This window comes from Ceratotherium simum, chromosome 29 (assembly GCF_057802395.1).
Source record: "Ceratotherium simum simum isolate JZ-2026a chromosome 29, ASM5780239v1, whole genome shotgun sequence".
Classification (NCBI taxonomy): domain Eukaryota; kingdom Metazoa; phylum Chordata; class Mammalia; order Perissodactyla; family Rhinocerotidae; genus Ceratotherium; species Ceratotherium simum.
The window spans coordinates 5,308,391-5,328,299 of record NC_141928.1 but is presented as its reverse complement, the minus strand read 5'-3'; the positions used below and the strand labels follow the sequence as shown (position 1 = coordinate 5,328,299).

The 19,909-nt window shown below is 45.2% G+C and overlaps 1 protein-coding gene across 2 annotated transcripts in view; it reads right to left on the bottom strand.

The window, feature by feature from the left end:
• Positions 1–17,783, bottom strand: part of MED27 (mediator complex subunit 27) — a 205,628-nt gene extending 187,845 nt beyond the window's left edge. For both annotated transcript variants that reach the window (XM_004423599.3, XM_087418882.1), the window contains exons 1-2: positions 17,556–17,783; positions 15,400–15,544 (exon numbers count right to left, since the gene is read on the bottom strand). In XM_004423599.3, coding sequence (XP_004423656.1) covers positions 15,400–15,544; positions 17,556–17,758 — 348 coding nt within the window. In that variant the 5' untranslated portion in view covers positions 17,759–17,783. The remainder of the gene's footprint in view (positions 1–15,399; positions 15,545–17,555) is intronic.
• Between the last annotated feature and the right edge of the window lie 2,126 nt (positions 17,784–19,909).

Genomic DNA, 19,909 nt, shown 5'->3' with positions numbered 1-19,909 from the left:
AGACAATTAAGCTAGTTATTTAACTGAAAGTGTTTTATCGGTTTGTTTTCTTCTGACGGACATTGGAAATACAGTGGTGAACAGGCAGGCATGGGCCCTGTCCCCAGTATGGTCAGTCAGCACTCACAGTCCAGTGTGAACCATGCCATGTGGGCAATGAGGGGCTGCAGAAGAACACGGAAGGGGTACCTCACCCTGACAAGGGGAGTTAGAAAAGACTCTCCCAAGTATGTGACTATAAACAAACATGGAAAAATAAAACAAGAAAGTATGAGCCAAACCAAAAGAAGGGTGGGGACCGTTTAACCCGCGTGAGGGCAGGAGGGCAAGCAGGATGAGCATGGAGCTTCAAGGTGGCTAGGCGCCAGGGCACTACGGGAGTCGGACTCAGGCCGTCACAAGCCACATTATGGAGTTGCTCTTAATCCTGAGCACAGGAAGGAATCATCAACAAATTTTAAGCAGGAGACTGACGTGATCAAACTTGCATTTTTAAAGGTCACTCTGATGCTGTGTGGGGAAAGACAGGAGGTGGGAAGACAGGGAGGCCAGTTTGGAGACTGTTGCTACTGTCCCGGCTATGACAGAAGACAGTCTGAAATAGGGTGGGAGTATTCGCTCATCCATTTACCAACACTTATCAAGCACGGAAGTGCCAGGCTCCGTGCTAAGCACTAGCAATGATGGTTGTAACCACAGTGCTGGATGTGTGAGGGCTCAGTGCAGCTGACGTGTAGAGTGAGTGAAATCCAGGAGGCAGGGGTGCTCCCTGGTTTGATTTTACTGGTTTTCCTTAACCCACCCTGGAGTCCCATATTTCCAGCTACAGGGGAGCAAAATTTGCTACTTTGGCCCACGGATTATTTTGAATTCAAGTTACTTAAGAAACAGCCAGTGCAAGAAGGACACTCTGACCCTCCTTTGTCCCCTGAAAGCAGGAAATAAATCTCCCAAGTGAAAGGTACTCTCCCTGCACCAGGAGGCAGAAAGACATCCTTATTGCCAGAGATATGGAATTCAGGGCCAAGAGGCCGTATAAACAAACTCTGCTTAGTTTCTTCACCAATTACGACTCAAGCCTAAGTTTCCTTGTCTGGTCAATTCCTCACAAATTTATTGTTTCTTTGTCTAAAAAGTATAAAAGCTGCCTGCTTTGGTCATTTCTTTAGGTCCCACATCTACGAGACCTCCATACATATGAATTAAATTTTTTTTTTCTCTCCTGTTAATCTGTGCTGTGTCCATTTAATTACTAGACCAGCCAGAAGAACCAGAAGGGTAGGGAGAAATTTTCCCCTCCCTGATACAGCTCTCCACTGGACATCAGTTCTCAACTCATCACCTCTCTCATGAAGCTGGCCTGTTATCTGAGGAGTCGGGGTACAAGATAGGAGTTTTAGTCACTGGGAACTGCTCTCCAGGCTACACCAGGGTGCAGATACTGTCAATGTTCCTTTAGGATCAAAAGCAAACTGGAGGCTTACAAGAGGCCTTTCCCATTTTGTGACTCATCAGAGTAAAGCAACTCCTCCAGAGACAGCCTCTGCTAACCAAAAGCTTTGAAAACCTTCCTCGAAAGCAATACATGCCCATCACTATGTGACTGAGAAGGACAACAATTCACTATTTGGAGGAAGTCTCAACAGGAAAAGCAACATTCCCTACAAGACATCTTGCTAGGAAATTACCACATTCTGCCTTTGTAAGCCAAGGTCCCCAAGTACAGCATTTTGGCCGGGAATTCCAATGAACTGCCAGCGGGATAATGTGGTTATGCTGCCTGAGCTACTGTGAAAATGCATTAAAATCTCAATGTTAGAGCTCATCCAAGCAATTAAAATTAACACTGACTGCTCTGTTTTAGAAAGGGAAACACAAGGGCTAGGAAGAGTGTTGGCCTCCATAATCCTCTATTTCCTTTCACATTTTAAAGGCATCCAAAGCTAGCATTTTTGCTATTGAAACCAACAGTTAACCAGGGGCGTCTCCACTGGCTCGAGTTAAGTGTTTGGGGGCAAGGGCATGGCAGACAGGAACTTGCAGTGATGAAAGGAAAACTGAGTGTCTGCTATGTGCCGGCCCTGTGCTAAGTACATTCACCACCCGGACAAATAAGTGTCTTCAAACTCCTTTTGCAGGTGAAGAGGGGGAAATTTGGAGAGGAACTATAGCAAACAGAAGCTATCACAGTGATTTCAAAAGGAAAATACACTTCCACCTGATCACTAAACAAAGTCCTTTTCCGCTCACTAAGAAGCAGAATCGAGAATCCACTCTGTCTTGAAACTCGGGAGATTCTAACTCTCATCACAAACACCATGGATGATGTAGGATTTTGAATCAATGCATTCAACTCCGGGAAACATACTGAATTATAAAGTGTGGTTTTAAATGGTGAGATAGATAAATGACAGGATGGACAGCTGGGCAGGCAGGCAATCAGAGAGAACACAGTGCATCCAGCAGGCCTCAGCTTGCCCCTGGGTGAGGTACTGAAGTTGGTGCAAAGGGCCAATCTCACCCATGGGCAAAATCACCCTTCAGGGCTCCAGGTATCTAAATGAAATTTAAACAGACCCAGTCACTAACACAGGGAATAACAAATGTGTAACATCCTTTGCTACAGAATCACTAATCAATATCACAAAGAACACATGGAGAGTTCTCTTATGATAGAAACAGACCAACTGGGTCAGGTTTGAGGTCAAAGGTGGCAAGGAAGTCAGTACCCTGAAGATGATCAAATGATTGCTTTTTCCCTCTGGACACAAATGTAAGATATGTATTTACTGTTCTCTTGAAATCAATGAGAACCCCTTAAAATAAGCAGAGTCTTAGGCTAGAGCAGGATAAGGGCAAACTGGTGACATGCCAAGGGCAAACAAACCAGAAAAGTGTATATCACTAGCAATAAATTTACATTTGCATTAAGCATATGACAGAATTAAAATGCACCAAGTGATAAAAACAGGATGATATTTAAGATATCAGGACTCCAAGACAAAATTTCCTTTATGTTCAAACACTGTTCTAGATAAGTTACCTATGCCAATTAAGTCACCCAGCACTCTGTGAGTTATGCTCCTTTCTGATAGTAAAGACTGGTAAACTGAGGCATATAAAGGCCACTGATTAAGGGGGGGAAAAGACCAGCAGGAGAGCCAGGAATCATTATTAAAACCAGGTGCTTTGGGCACTTAATTCCTCTGATCAAGTTAGAGAATTGGATACAGGCTAAGCTCCAGGAAGATGGGACTTGATCGGTTTCATTCACCGTATCTAGAGCAGAGCCTGGAACACAGGAGGTGCTCAATATGTGTTGAACGGATAGATGAGACATGTCCTGGCCAAGAGCATACCACTCAAAAGCACAGTTTGGAAATGAATAAAATTGAACATTTTATAACAAATGCAACCATTTTCTCACATGTAAATGCACGCACACCTTCAAAATCCGCAGACTCTCACCCTTCAAAATCTACCACGTATAGAGTCATCAGGAGAGAGCCAAACTCAAATGCTTAGTGGTGGCAACTACTGACAAGTGATCAATAATCGGAGAAGCCTACTGACTGAAAATAACAATGGTATAATGTAACTCTGCAACCCTAAAACACATGGACACGCACAAAGACAGAACAAGCGGCATCTCGTGAACCCAACGGAGGACTAAGTACAACTCCTGCTAAAAGGGAAAAAAAAAAAGTGGAGAGTGATGCCTATCTTTCCACAGCCATCCTTGGTGTTCCCACCAATGCCAGTAAGGGCAGTAAGGGGCTCCAAGGCAGTCTCTTTCTTTTCGTGACATGCCCAGAAAAGATGCCAGTGGGTTGCTAAGACCCCAACTTACCATATCCAGAGCTTAAGGCAGATGAGGGTGCCCGCCTCTCAGAAACTGAGGGGCCTGGGGCTGCTTTGCTCATGGAAGTCAGGGCAATTCCTCTGAGTCACGTCCACGCCTGGGCTGGGCCCCGCACAGCCTTGCTCTGTGCACAGACTGCAGCTGTCAGTGGATCACACCTGTCCCCGATGTTCCCTTTGAGTGTCATGTGGACTGACCACTGTTCCTGCTTCACTGACAGGGGGTCAGCAGCCACAAAACCACAGGTAAAAGGCAGTATTTTAATGGGCCTCAACAGCTGAAGAAACCTCTCTGCTTTTCTGGACATCCAGTTGACATTCCCTTTTCAAGCTGCTAAATACTGCAGGTCTCAGCGGGCTAGCAGTGTGGCCTTGGACAAGTCACTCTCTCTACAAAATGAGGGGCGATGACCTACCTGATCGCTGAGGTCCCCTTGAGATCTAACACTTAGTCAAAGGAGGTACAGTTCCTAGAGTTTGTTTGGGAACATGAGGGCATGAGGTGGGGCTCAATTACTAAGTGCCTGCTATGTACTAGATGTGAGGTATTCAAAGATGACACCACAGTCCCAACCCTCGAGAAAATGAGACAGATCTGGAGAGCAAGCAGCTGCAGCACAGTGCAATCAGTGCAGCCACCAAGAGGCTGTGGGGCAAAAACAGATGCGATCGGCTCTGCCTGGTCATTCTGGAAGCTTCTCTGAAGCAACACCTTATTGGGCTGGAGGAGGAAGTGGGAGAGAATACACTCAAGAAGGTACAAGGCACTCCAGGCAGAGGGGATAGCGAGCAGCAGGCACAGTCAGCTGCTCTGGGTTCCTTATGGCGGAACCGAGGTGCACCTAGCAGAGCAGCCAGGAATGAAGCTAGAGATTTCAGAAAGAGCCTCTAATTCACAAGGCTGAGGTAAGTTTGATAGGGCACCAAAGGGGCAGTCAGAAGTTACTGACTTGCCAGAACCTACACTGGATAGATGAGTAAACTGTCCCCAGGGGGAAGTGAGGATCTGGGGAGTTCCAGTCACTTTGTCAAGTCAGCAAGGAAAAGCAGAAAGCCGAGCCAAGGCCCTGGCCCAGGGACCAGCCCCTGCCAGAGGCTGCGGTGAGCTGGAGCCTCCCCAAACAAACAAGTGACTGCAGCAAAAAGCAAAAGAACGCCAAACAAGGGGGGGACGCAGACGGCAAGCTCTGGAAGCCACAGGACAGAGTGGTGAGCAGCAGCCAGAGAGACGGCAGCTCCCGCCTCCCACAGGGCAGAACTCCCAACCCCAGGCCAGAGGATCCCGGAGATTAGGGTATGGTGGCCAGAGAATTCCGGATAGAGCCTCCTGGCACTCACTTCCACACCTCCTCCCTCTCAGTCTCCCTTCCTTAACAACAACAACGACAATCTGAAAAAAGTCAAGGTGAAGTAAACAGAAGCAGATTCTGAAGGGGAAAAACACAAACAAATACTCTAAAAAGGAAAGAGGAAGAGATTTAGAGACTTCAATTTAACCCCATTCAAATACTGTTTTATGACACACTTAGAAATAGCTAGTACCAGCAATAACTACCACAGATGGTCCCTGACTTACGACGGTTTGACTTATGATTTTTCAACTTTATGATGGTGCAAAAGCCATACGCACTCAGTAGAAACCGTACTTGGAATTTTGAATGGAGCTCTTTCCCTGGGCTAGCGAGAGGCGGTCCAGTCCTCTCTCATAATGCTGGGCAGTGAGCTGCAGCTCCGGTCAGCCCCACGATCACGAGAGTGAACAAGGATACACGTACACCCATTCTGTACCCACACAGCCATTCTGTTTGTCACTTTCAGTACAGTACTCAATACATTACATGAGATAGCCAACACTGTGTTATAAAACAGGCTCTGTGTAGATGATTTTGCCCAAGTGTAGGCTCATGGAAGCATCCTGAACACGTTTAAAGTAGGTGAGGCTAACTGTGATGTTCAGTAAGTGAGGTGTATCAAATGCATTTTCGACTTAGGATATTTTCAACTTGCGATGGGTTTATCGGAATGTAAACCCATCGTAAAAATCCCATCGTTAAGTCAAGAAAATCTGTATTTGTAAAATGCCACTGTGTATCTTACCCTAAAATAGAAACTTTATATACATTTTCTAATTAGACACTCAGACCAACCCTATGAGATTGGTATTATGCCCATTTTATAGTCCAGCAGACTGAGGCTCAAAGGTGTTAGCTAACTTGCCCAGAATCTAAGTCCTAATATAGGACAAGGCTTAATCTCATGGGGGTGACAAAGAGGCGGAGTGGGATAAAAATGTAAACACAGGGGCACCTAATTTGGGTACATCTCAGGACTTCCCAGAGGAGGTGACAACCAAGCTGAGACCTAAATGACTAAGAGTAACAGGTAACCTGCCAGGGTCTATGCTAAACACTCAAGTGCAGTATTCATGTAATCCTCACAACTACCCTAAGTAGCAGGACTGTTCAAGCCACATTTCAGACGAGGAAACTAAGGCTAGGGGATCTGGCCCAAGGTCTGTCTGCTTCCGGACTCAGGTCCCTGAGCATGACGACCAGAATGCCTCCAAATGCCAGCTGGGGAGCTGGAATTAATCTTAAGGAAGATGGAGGAAACCACTGAGGAGCAACCAATCAGATGTCTACTTTATAAAGACCCCTAGAGAGCTGCAGAGTAGAAAACAGATTAGAAGCGGTAGGAATGGTCAGGAAACCAGTGGGGAGGCTATAGCATCGCCCCAAGCATAATGAGGGCCTGGGCTCAGGCAGCAACAGTCAAGATGGAGAGGAAAAAGGAAGAGGTTTTGAAGAGGTGAAATCAATAGATCTTGGTCAGTAGGTGTGAGGGTCTGGGCACCTGGCTGGATAAGGCACCCCACCACGAGGAGTAGGTGGTGGGGGGCAGGATTTTAGTTCTGGACTCCTTCAGTCTGAGAGGCCTGTGAGTTTTCGAGTACAGGCACCCAGCAGCCACTTTGATACATGGGTCTGGATCTCAGGAGAGAGATCTAGGCTGGCAATGGAGTCAGGTGTCAGCGTATGGCTGGCAAGTGAAGCTGCAAAAGAGACGAGATGGCCCAGAGAAGGCACGTACAACAGGAGAGAAGCACTAATAACCCAGCAGCTCTTCCCCCAGATCACACCTGCCACGAAGAAGAGAGGATAAGAAAACCAGGAGACATAACAACAGATTCTTTCTGTACCTGTAGTGATATGCTTCCTCCCCACCATTAGCTTACCATGAAGAAAAATGACATGGGACAATTTCCTTTCTACTTGACATTCCCGGAAGAGAAGAGACAGTGCCCTTTCCAGGCTTCAGTGACAATCTACAGAAGGCTTTGGACAAGCCACACAAACCTAATCAGACCAGACCAGGCCAATGTAAGATGGCAAAAGAGGGAATCAAGACAACTCCCCCACGGACAGTGAGTCCTGGGGGGGCAGGCGTGACACATATCCAGCAGCCTCTGCAGCCTCCCCAGGGCAGCTTCTAAAGAGAGTTCCCGCCTTTTAGAGAAAAAGAATGAGGGAGTCACAAACCTGATTCCAGGCAACAATAAGGTGACAATTTTCAGAAACCACAACTAATAAATAGAACATAAAGATGAGGAATTAGGCCAAGGCCTTGGGGTAGAAACCATTTAGAATTACAGGGGCATCACTTGATTTTCATTAACATTTACACGTGGTGTGTTACAAGAGGCTACTGCTGTCTAGAGAACCTGCACAAGGTAATTTTCGACTAAAGGCCTCTCAGGCTGCTGCTCTATTCTGGTGTATTCGGAGACACCCAGTCACGTACACAACAGCATACACAACAGTTGTGCTTAAGAAACGTTACTGGACAAGAATTACTCTTCTCCACTCCCCAGGTTATGCTTTCATTACCATAACCACGGAAATGCATAAATAACTCCAATGAACCTTTCCAAGTTAGACCTGGAAGGGACTTGAGAGATCATCCAAACCACTTGTTCATTCTACCAACGAGGAAGCTAGAACCCAGTGGAGGAAAGCCACCGGCATAAGGTCACACAGCTGGTCCCACAGCTAAACAGTGGACAAATACTGGTCTCTCGAAATCTCTGTCCAGTGTTCTCAGGACTACACGCTGCCTTCCTAAAGCTTTACCAATAATATGAGAAGGAATAAGAATGGCTAACACTACTGCAGGCTCAATACACCCTGGGCACTGTCCTAGGGACCACAGGTGTATTAAACTCATTAGCCTTCACAAGAGCCCTGTATGGGAGAAGCTGTTATTATCCACTTTTGCCTGAGGAGGAGGCTGAGACAGAGAGAGGTTATGTAACTCGCCCCAAATCATAAAGCTGGTAGAGAGGGCTGGGGATTCAAACCCAAAAGAGTTGACTCCACGGCCCTGTGAGACCCAAGCACCTAATTTACAAAGTGGATATAATCCAAATGTTTATTTTTACATTGGCCTTTGTGTGCAAACATTTCCTAAAGACACAATGCCAGAAATCCCAGGCTAGTCCATAATACCTTCCCATCAGGTAAGAGGACTACAGATCGATCTGAATTCTGAGCTCTGGGAGGAAGGCCTTATTGAGTGCCCAAGTGAGAAGATTCCTACTCAGTTTGGACAAATGGTCTGCCCTGGACAAAATATAGCCCTTCTCACCTACTTCTCTGCAGTCCCCTCACCCTGCCTTTACTGTCCCTCAATTCCCACACCCCATCTGAGCCTGGCCAAACCCCAGGGCCCCAGACCAAACTCCCAATCCGTCACCCCCACCCCCAGGTTTTATAAGGAAGGATCCCCCTCCCACTAATTCATACTAATGTGTGAACTGTTGATGTTATGCTCAGGCTTCCCCAGTGGGGAAAGGTGCTGATTATCTAAAGGAATTTCTAATTTGCAGAATTTCAGGAGAAAATATTAATGTCAAGTGTGGGGGCCGGCCCCGTGGCTTAGCGGTTAAGTGCTCGCACTCGGGTTCTGGCGGCCCGGGTTCGGATCCCAGGCGCGCACCAACACACTGCTTCTCCGGCCATGCTGAGGCCGCGTCCCAGATACAGCAACTAGAAGGCGGTACAACTATGACATACAACTATCTACTGGGGCTTTGGGGGGAACAAAAAAAGGAGGAGGATTGGCAATAGATGTTAGCTCAGAGCCGGTCCTCCTCAGCAAAAAGAGGAGGATTAGCATGGATGTTAGCTCAGGGCTGATCTTCCTCACAAAAAAATAAAAAAATAAAAAATAAAGTCAAGTGTGAGAGGCCTTGTGATAAAGCAGAAATCACTGGAAGATAGGACCATGCTGCCTGGGAGTCTGTCTTTGTCATTATTTGTTAAGATAATAACACCAGCCCCTAGAGAGTATTTATTCTGTGCCAGGTGAGTGCTTTACTTATATTACCTCATTTAGTCCCATAATGTCTGAGGTGGGTACAATTATCATCCCCAATTTAGAGAAAAGAAAACTGAGGGACAGAGAGGTTAGCCTCACAGCTGTTAGGTAGCAGAGCTAGGATGTGAACGAAAGTGGTCTAGCTCTGGAGCCTATGCCCTTAACCACTGAGCAATCCTGCCACTCCATAAATAAATACACACATGCACTATTACTATGCCTGGTAATTATGACTACCATTTATATAAGACAATATACGGGAGGTATCCTAAGGCATTTTACATGCATTATTTCACTTAATCTTCACTATGACATTATGATACAAATACTAGAATTATCCCCATTTTATAGATGAAGAAACTGATGCTTTAAAAGAGTTTTTCACTTGCTCAAGGCACAGAGTTAAGTGCAAGCTGGGTCAGAACTCAGGCAGCCTAACTTGATAACTTACATTTAAGCCTTTACATCAGAATCCAACAGTATTTAGAAATCCAGGAGATTGGTTTTATCTCATTGTTTCTTCTGTTTGGTTGTGTTACTCTTTGTTCTTTTCATAATGGCTCCCATGGTGTCAGGGCTTGGAAGTGGAGAGGGAGGAGAAGGGTGTAGGGTTCAAGGCTAACCAGGGCAGTCTCTACTACAGTCAAGCCCACCATGCTAGAAAGTTCAAGTGATCAGGTGCTATGAAGGTTAGATTTAGGTGAAAGAACACCTCTAAGAATGGTACGTGGCACCTTTGCTAATAATGACAGTGCCTGATCCTATGTCGTGACGATTAAGCTTTGGGGGTATTTAAGTGATTTTCTTTTGCTCATTATGTTCTGAATGAATCTGTATTCCCTGAACATATATCAGAGAGAAGAATGAGTCAGGCAGGCCCGGTGGTGAGGAGAACACCAGGAACAGAGATCAGTTATTGATAATTCACAAAGTGGGATAATCCCTAAGAGGCTGGTGGAGTTGACTCTCCTCTTCCCAGACAGTTTTCACATCAGTGCCAAAACGACAGCTGCCACACAACACCTGACACCAGGTGCAGCAGCTCAAATTAGCCCGACTCCGTCAACTCCAGAAGACTTCTACCAAGTTCCCTCCCCTCCTAAGCACTGGCTGTCAACCTGGCTGTCTTAGAAAGGGCACACTGGGTGACAAATGATGTAGATAAAACTGCTAACCTCAGCCCTCAAAGAGCTTATCATCAGTTCACCAACTGACCTCACCTTGTCCTTCCAAATTACCCTTCTGGAATCCAGCCCTGGCCTCCACCTCAGGATCTCAGAATTTTCTCTCATCTACCAGTAGCACAACTAGATTTCTCAGTAATGGCCGAAAATGGAAATGCCCTTATCGCACTTCATCAAAAATACAAGCAAGTAAACCACAAAAGGAGTTGTAAATTAAAAACGCAACAGAAGAAGCTTCTATTTATTCTTTCATTCATTCAATGAATTTTAATTGAATGCTTACTGTATACCAGGCGCCTTGCTAGGTGCTGGGGACTCCCAGCAGGGAACAAGACAGACATAGTTCCTCTCCTTAGGGGCTTAAAAGAGGACAGGGTCCCTAAGGGAAAAGGCTCAGCATAGCAATTTAAAACAATCCCAGCCCTGTTAGCTCCATGAGGCAAAAACATAAAGAGCACATTCAAAGATGGATTGGAGAGAGATGCCTGTTACAGTAACTTAAAGCCATTAAGTGACTAGATTCTGACAACAACAGTTCGGGAGGGCAGAAAGGAGGAAATGCCTTCAGACTTCCCAACTGAATATTCTTCAATAGAAGGCTGCTCTTTCTCTAATAAAAATGAAAAATTAAGCAAGTAAAAACAAATAAAAGACAGCAACAGCTTCCTCTGGGCCCATTTCCCAGCCCCAGGAGAAAGTGACACTGCTGGGGTCTTTGCTGCTTCGGATATGACCAGAGAAAGGCTCAAGTCTAAGTCTGCTTTTCAGACAGATACACAAGTAGCCTTATGCCACAAACAGATGAAAAAAGTCAAAGCTGAAAATAAAAGCCTGGTGACAGGACGCTGGAAACATTCAGAAAGGGACCTTCAAAATAAGTTCAGTCTAACTCTCAGTGTATCTGAACATCATAAGCAACAGAAAGTCCACATAGACTATTTTACAGCAGGGACGGCGCTGATGCCAATTATTTTTTGCCCTCGTCAAGAGAGCTTGTCATCCCTCTACAGAACAATTATCTATAGGTACATAAGAGTTAAAAGCTAAACTCTTTCCCCAATTCAGCATGGAAAAAGTGCTGCTCACAGCAATTTGACATCATTTCATTAGATTAGATTAATTTTTAAGTGTGTTATCCTAACAATTATGCCAACTACAATGTAATTAATATTCCAACTAACTTTACAAAAATTACAAAAGCCCCTAAAGAAAATAATTAGTCATTAAGCATGAAAGAGACTTTTTTATGGCCAGTAGCACATAAAATAGAAAGTTCATCACATAATGGGTGGTATCAAAGCCTTTCCCACACTTCCTTCAGTTCTTAGCCAACAGTGCGTAAAGCTGACATTGGCAAGTTACCCCAAACTCCACTTAACATATTAATGCACTTACTGGTTTAAACTCTTTGAGGGTAAAATGATGAATGATGAAAGCTTTAGCAATTAAAAAGCCCTTTTCATTTGTAGGAGAGGCAAGATAAACACATATAATCGTTTGCTGCTTCCATATCCCCAGCTGGAAACTGGAATACTGGCTTATTTCTTGGGGCTACTTCTTGAGTTGATTAAAATACATAAGGCGCCCTTAGCCTTGTTTTCTTCTTTTCTTTCAGGGTTTTATGTATTTTTATAATCTACCTTAAATCCTTTCTAGAGTCAGGCAAGATATAAATAAGTCATAGTCAAATACGGCATTATCTACCACAACAGAAATAAAAAACACGTTTTTCCTGCAGCCCATCTTTGAATAATTGGCAGGGGCTGCCTAGCCCCAGAACAGAGTTGTGAGCCTGTACGTGGCCTCAGCAAGAAAGAAGGCAGCGGCTGATTAGCGATGTCTGCCCTGGACAAGAGCAATGGTTTGAGGACCTATGTACCACGTATTTGCCATCTCCATCCTTCAACAAATCATTAAAACTTAGTAAAATGCATACAGATTCATGAATAAAAGATAACATATGAATTGTTTCTAGGAGTAGGTTAAAGCAGGGGGAAATGTTTTCTATAGTCAAAAACCTTAAGCCAAACTGGATTAAACCATAAAGTGTTAGAGGAAAGAATACTGACCTAAGTCAGGAAATGCAAATTCTAGTCCAGCTGTGGAGCCATGAGCAGGTTGATTCACGGGGGCCTCAGTTTACTTGGCTATAAAATAAGGGGTTGAACTAAAGATGTCTTAATCATTCTCTTCATTTCTACCGATCAATGATACAAGCAGCCCCAAATCCCCTCTCTGCTGGGGCACTAGGGAGCTGGTGAAAGAGCAGTTACTTTACAGGACACGACAAAGACCTCTACACTGGGGCTGGTCCCGGGGCGTAGTGGTTAAGTTTGGTGCACTCAGCATTGGCGGCCCAGATCCCCGGGCACGGATCTACACTGCTCGTCAGCCATGCTGTGGTGGCGAGCCACATACAAAATAGAGGAAGACTGGCACAAATGTTAGCTCAGGGCTAATCTTCCTCAAGCAAAAGAAAGAGGAAGATTGGCAACAGATGTTAGCTCAGAGCAAATCTTCCTCAGCAAAAAAACCCCTACATCTCTCATACTGCTTATATGGGATTTACGATCTGTGATAAATTTCTACATCAATTTTTAACCTGTAGTATCTCCAGGACAAGAAGTTCCATATACATAATATTTCTCTCCCTTAATACAATCTCTTTTCCACCTTGGGGCAAGAGTGGGGGTCAGGGGCAAAGACTTCTATTTTAATACTCCAACTATTAAATTTGGCAAACAATTAAACTACCTTCATTCAAAAGTTAACTGTCATCACTTCAATTTAAAACCAGTCACTTCCACTGGAGTCCCAGTCACCCACGGTTTCGAGATGAGCCTAAATATTCCCACCACTGAAAAGTCTCCACCACTCTAGCCTATTCCAAGAATAACTTTATCCATGGGATACATCGACATGGCTTCCATGTCCAAACATCAAAAAGCAAGACTTTCTACCAGGAGTCCAACCAGAAATAAGTCACACCATGCACCTGCTGATCAGATCCCACCCAATCACCAGGGAAACTCATGTTAAAATGATCAAGAAGGCCCCTGAGAGGACAAGGAAGCTCAAACAGGACAGCCTGAGAGAGCAGCGTTGTCTGCCTAGGGCTGGGACAGTCTCACGTCCGGCCATGGCAACTGCAACAGACATCTACAAGTTTTTTGTCTGCCCTGCATCCTCTCCTTTCGGGAACTGCCTCTCTCCAACTCCAAGGAGCCCCACTTCCTGAGCTTTAGGTGAGCTGTGCCGGCCAATCAGAGAATCCCACCCCTAGGACTCAATGAATTGTCTCGGGGCCACCTACCAAGCAGGCCAGAATCCTTTTTCAGAGTCTGATGTGGACACCAGGAGATCACCTGGTATAAGGACCATGAAAACCTACAACTGCCAGCCTGTCTTCCACCATGTGGAGAGCATCAGGCCAACACTGGAGAGCAGGCCTGGGGAGGGCAAGAGAGTGACAGATCCCCACACCATCTGGGCACTCTGATCCTCAAGACTCAGCTGGGTTTCTGTCAACAGCAGCCCAACGCTTGGGGGACAAGCCTTATAGGCCACCCGAGGTTCAAGTTCTTTCTTTAGCACTCCATGACAAATCACTTCTCCCGGAATCTCAGACTCGGCTTCCAGCGTTCCGCTTCAAACCAAAGAATGCTAAACACCACCAAAGAGGAAATTCAAAGAAAAAATTTCTACACACCAGAAAAACTGTCATCCAAGACTTGAAGACAGAAAGGACCCCAGAAAAGAGGAAAAAGACAATGGATAACTGGAGGGGGCAGAGCAGTTCACAACCAATAACTGTAAGTGCAATTGCCTCCAGGAAGGGAGCACAGTCTAATGAGAAAAGTTCCCCAGATCATTCCAAACATACATTCTGGTTCTCTATCAGTAGGGGAAAAAAAAATACACAACAACCCACAGCACCCAAAGAAAAGGAACTTGTCAGTAAACAAACAAACTGTTTCCAGCCTTAAGAGCCTAATTGTCCCTGTTATTTTTAGACTACAGTTTAGTGTTCCTTTCACAGTTGTCCTAGGGTCTATGCCACGGGCCTGGCTGCTCAAGGAAACCATGAATAGCAAATTCCATGGAGCATGTTTATTTACTTATTTATTTTTTGTGAGGAAGATCAGCCCTGAGCTAACATCCATGCTAATCCTCCTCTTTTTGCTGAGGAAGACCGGCTCTGAGCTAATATTATTGCCAATCCCCCTCCTTTTTTTTTTCCCCAAAGCCCCAGTATATAGTTGCATGTCATAGTTGCATATCCTCCTAGTTGCTGTATGTGGGATGCGGCCTCAGCATGGCCGGAGAAGCGGTGTGTCGGTGTGCGCCCGGGATCCGAACCCAGGTCGCCAGTAGCGGAGCGCGCGCACCCAACCGCTAAGCCACGGGGAGCTTAGCCCCCATGGAGCATGTTTAGAACAATCTCTCTCAGACAGGGTCTAAAGTAATTAGAGAGTAATTAGAAAGCAACCTAAAAAACAGGACTCTAGTGATGTTCTCCCATCGACGATGGGGAAAAAGACAGTAGAAGCAAAAGAAACCATGTGAGTGGCTGAACATTTGGATCACCAGTCCTTAACTTTCTGGGGGTCATGGACTCCTCTGAGAATCTGATGAAAGTTAGGAAGTCTTCCCCCCAGAAAAACACATACCACAATATTTTGCATATAATTTCAAGAGGTTCATAAAAGCTGCTTCCTACAGCCAGACTCCAGATTAAATATACCTGACTTAGAATTTTTAAAAAATTTAATTATCTGAGCATCATGATTAAGCCTCAAAGACTTCAAAGAAATACAAATAGTTCATAGGGAAATTCTAAAATTTCCAACTCTGTAACCCCATGCTGAATCAAGAACAAAAAATGAAATAAAAACCTACCCTCACCTTCTGCAGTTATGAAATATAAGAAAACTTGGCTTTTCCTATATTAGCTCCATTTCTGACATGTCTCCCTTACCTTGTTTGACCATTTATATGCTTGAAGGAGTTGACTATAGAGAGGAGTTTTGTCCTGCACAGGATCCAGGCTTAACAGTCCGCTGTTATGGAGAGGATGGTTCTCAGACGGCTTGCCCACCAAATTGCTCAGACGCTCCAGCTCGCTGAAAAGTAAATAGATAAAGAAAATAAACCTGAGTCCCCTGAAACTCCAACGTTTAGCCAACCACATTGGTCAAAGGCTGCTCTTCAAACTGCCCATCCGAAGTCCCTTAGGAAGAAATACTTTTTGAAAGGTGAAAAAGATTAGGGACAATCAAGAAAACCCCTAACTGAGAAACTTATTTTAATCCAGAGCTCTCTGGTGCCATTCCAAAGGAGGAAAAAAGTTAAGGGCACTGGAATCAATAAGACTCCTAAAATTGGGATTTAACAACTTGAATTATTCTCTCCAGGGGGTGGGGGGGTGGGGGTGGAGACTTTCCAGAATTTTGAAACGTGGTATAACACTGCCTCTTCACGAAGTTTTCAGACCCAAGTACAGATCATTACATTTGGCAGAACAGCAAGTACCTGAATAAATGATGATTATTTATCATTCACATAGGGATATATTTGTACATGGCGCTTCACAGATGGTAAAACTTAACAAAACAAAGAAGAGATAAAATAAACAAATGGAATGGGAAGACACCACCAAGGGGGCTGTGTCAAACAAACACACTTCAGTCTAGTGGGAAAACTCGAGGAAAGCCTGGGAAAGTGAGCCAACAGCAAAAGCACATTCCAGGAGCACGTTCTGAGGGGCCAGTCCCAAACTGTCAACAAAAGACTCTCCAGGAACAGCTTCTCATGCCGTGTTCATTCTGGAATCTTCAGCCACCTTCTTCTTGGCACTATTGTATAAAGATTTAAGAAGCCAAAGGGGTAAACCTTCTAAAATGGTGAAGGGTTATAACACCCTATAACATTACAGAGGGAAGAAAATGAGAAAGGAGATGGAAGAGAAGAAAGAACCTTTCCAGCAGGGAAAGTATTAACTGGCGCCGCGCCAGAGAACAGCAAGTGGATGTGGGAGTTGAGGAGGGGGGTGAGATTTCCTGGCTTTCCCCCAAAAAAGAATGGCAATTACTCAGGGGAAAAAAGAGGCACCCATCATTTGGTCACCACCTCCCCCTCCATTCTACCTCCTCCTGCCATCTGGTTACTAAGGAGACCAAGTCGAGGAAAAAAACCATCCAACCACTCCAGAATTCATAGGCTGACTAGCTCACCAAATGCCTTTCCCTGCTAAGATCAGTTCTGAGAAATAAAAGGCAAAACTCCTGAAATTCTAACCTCCCTGGAAAGGACTGCCTCTTAAAGAAGGGAAAGCAAATTCAGGACCTAACTAACTAAAGAGTGCCTACTATGTGCCAGGCATTTTACAAATCTCCTTTCTACTAAGTCTTACAATAACACTTATAATGTAGAAGTAAAGAAGGTGAATTATAAGAAAGAGAAAGAAAGTTGCAATCCTTAACCCTAAAGGACCACAATTAACCACTGTCGGGGGTGGGGTAGCAAGCTTGAGATTAGGTCTCTCCAGAGGGAGGAACCGAACAGGAGCAGCGAAAGGACTGATCAAGATCAGGTGGTTCTGGAGGGGGCGGGGCAAGAGGAAAAGACAGATCCAGGCCCGTTTTGTCGTGTTTGGGGGTGGGGTAGGTTAGAACTGATGAATTCCAGGTTCAGGGGCGAGGAATTGGGGCTAATCAGACCGGGTGCCCTTGGGTTTGGGCAGCGCTCATCGGGTCCTGTTTGGTACTGTCAGTGCTGTTGGATCAGACATGGTGGGGCACAGAGGGCCTACAGGTGAGAAACCTGCCAGGCTGAGATGAGAAGTGGAAGTTCGCGGGAAAAGCACGTCTCCTCGTGAGGAATGGAACGACCACAGAAGGGGTCCGGAGCGGCGGGAGACAGTCAGGACTAGGAGGCCAAGAGAAGGGAGACGAGAAAGCGGAGGTGGGGGATGAAATGTCCCTGAGGGGCCGGCAGAGGCTTGGAGAGGAAGGAGAGAGAACAAGGGAGCAAGGGAAAGGGAAGGCAGCCCCTGAACGGGAAGACTCTTGTGGGGGCGGCACAGGGTGGGAGCCTGGCGGGTCGCCGACCCTGGCCCTTTCAGCCGGTACCTACTTGAGGTCCCGGTTGACAGACTGCAAGTTGTCCTGGAAGTGCGCAATGAAGGCCTTCTCCCGGCCCTCCAGCGTCTCCTTGTTCCGCATGCCATCCTTCAGGCAGTCGAACACCCTGCTCACGCTGGAGCGCAGCGCCTGGATGGCACTGATGGCCTGGGCAAAGGCCTCCAGGTTCACTCCGACACTGAGCACGTCCGCCATGTTGCCGCCGCCACAGCCGGCTCTCCAAAGCCGGCTCCGCGAGCAAAAAGCCGCGCTCACTGATGACTCACAACCTCGAAGGCCTCTGGGAAATGTAGTTCTCTCGGGGCGGGGCTGCCGTGGTGGTCTGGGCGGGCGCTATCTGAAAGAGGCCTTCCACTTTTGCTAAACGAATGCGTGGGCGGGAAACTAAGCCTCTCGATTTGGGGAAGTCTCGATTGGAGGCTTCACTCTCAGTGTTCTTAGTGGTGACAAGGAAATACAGAAAGTTCCTGCATTTCCCCAAAGTTGGGGCTCTTGGGAGTCATATGGAAAAGAACTGCTCAGAGCAATATAGTGTCCATGGAGTAAAGAATCATAACCCATCGAAAAAAATGAGTCCATATTCGTAAATAAATGAGGGAGAGGGAAATTTCTTCTCTACGGTAGAAAGCCTACTAAATGTAGAAGCAAAGATGGAAAGAAAATTGCCATTTGGCAGCGATTAGAATAATAAGTGATTCAGAGAGGAATCAAGGGATGCTAACACTCGGGGTGAAAGTGTGAGAAGTAACAGGATATTTACATAGTTTCAAAGTATCACCGCACAAGAAACTTATGAAGGGAAAAATAATGATCCAGCCGTTTCATTTCTGGTTACACACTCAAAAGAAGGGAGAGCAGGGGCTGGAACAGATAGTATGTGCACACCAGTGTTCACAGCAGCAGCATTCACAACAGCCAAAAAGTGGAAGCAACCCAAGTGTCCATCGTGAGAAGAATTCATAAACAACATGTGGTATATACATACAACAGACTATTTATTCAGCCTTAAAAAAGAAGGAAATGCTGACACACGCTGCAACATGGGTAAACCTTGAAGACATTATGGTAAGTAAAATAAGCCAATCACAAAAGAACAAATTTTGTATGATTCCACTTATATGAGGTCCCTAGAGTAGTCAAATTCATAGAGACAGAATGTAGAACGGTGGTTGCCAGGGGCTGAGAGAAGGGGAGAAGGAGGAGTTAGTGTTTAATGGGGACAGAGTTTCAGTTGGGGAAGATGAAAAAGTTCTGTGGATGGTGGTGATGGTTGTACAGCAATGTGAATGCACTTGGTGCTATAGAACTGGACACTTAAAAATGGTTAAAATGATAAATTTTATGTTTTGTATATTTTACCATAATTTTTTAAATTCAGTAATGTAAAAGGGGTGAGAGGAAATAGTCACTTCACTGTGGAGAAACCTGGCAGAGACCACCCTAACCAGGAGATCAAGGTCAACATCACCATTGTAAGACAAAGCCACCTCCTGATATGATGCACTGAGAAGAGCACAACGTGACTTCTGTGATATTCCTGCCCCAAATGCAAAACCGAAACCTGGTAGGACATCAGACAAACTCAAACTGAAAGACATGCAACAAAATAACTAACCTACACTTTTCCACAAAACATTTGTGTCATGAAAGACAAAGAAGGACTGAGGGACGGTTCCAGATTAAAAGAGACTAAAGAGACATTACAACTGAATGCAACGCATGATCTGGGGTTTTCTTTTGGTGATATGATTGGGATAATTGGTGAAATCTGCATAAGGTCTGTGGATTAGTTCATAGTGTTTTATCAGTGATGCTGTCATGATTTTGATAATTGTATTGTGGTTGTGGAAGAGGATATCCTAGTTTTGGAGAAATATACCCTGAAGGGATAAAAGAGCATCATTATGTCTGTGTGAAAAGGAAAATAGTGTGCATATGTTTATTTAGAGAGAGGAGGATAAAGCAAATGTGGTACAATATTAACAGTCATGGAATCTGGATGAAGGATAAACAGAAATTATTTGTACTGTTCTTGCAACTGTGAGTCTGAAATTACGTCAAAATAAGTTGTTTTAAATAGCCATTGATAAGGCGCATGGAAAGTGTAAATACAGTCTAGGTGGTAAGAAAAATCTTCAGTTCTACCAGGCTGTGCTGACCAGGATTTTGAAATTGTGTAGTTCACCCCAAACCGACTTCCTGAATAATTTCCCCACTGGTCTCCAACCTCACCTCCCGGCCCCACCACACACACACACACACACACACACACACACCACCTCAATTCAAATCCTCTAGTTCTGGAACAGTCAAGATAAATTCTGCTCAAAAACTGATGTTGCTCTC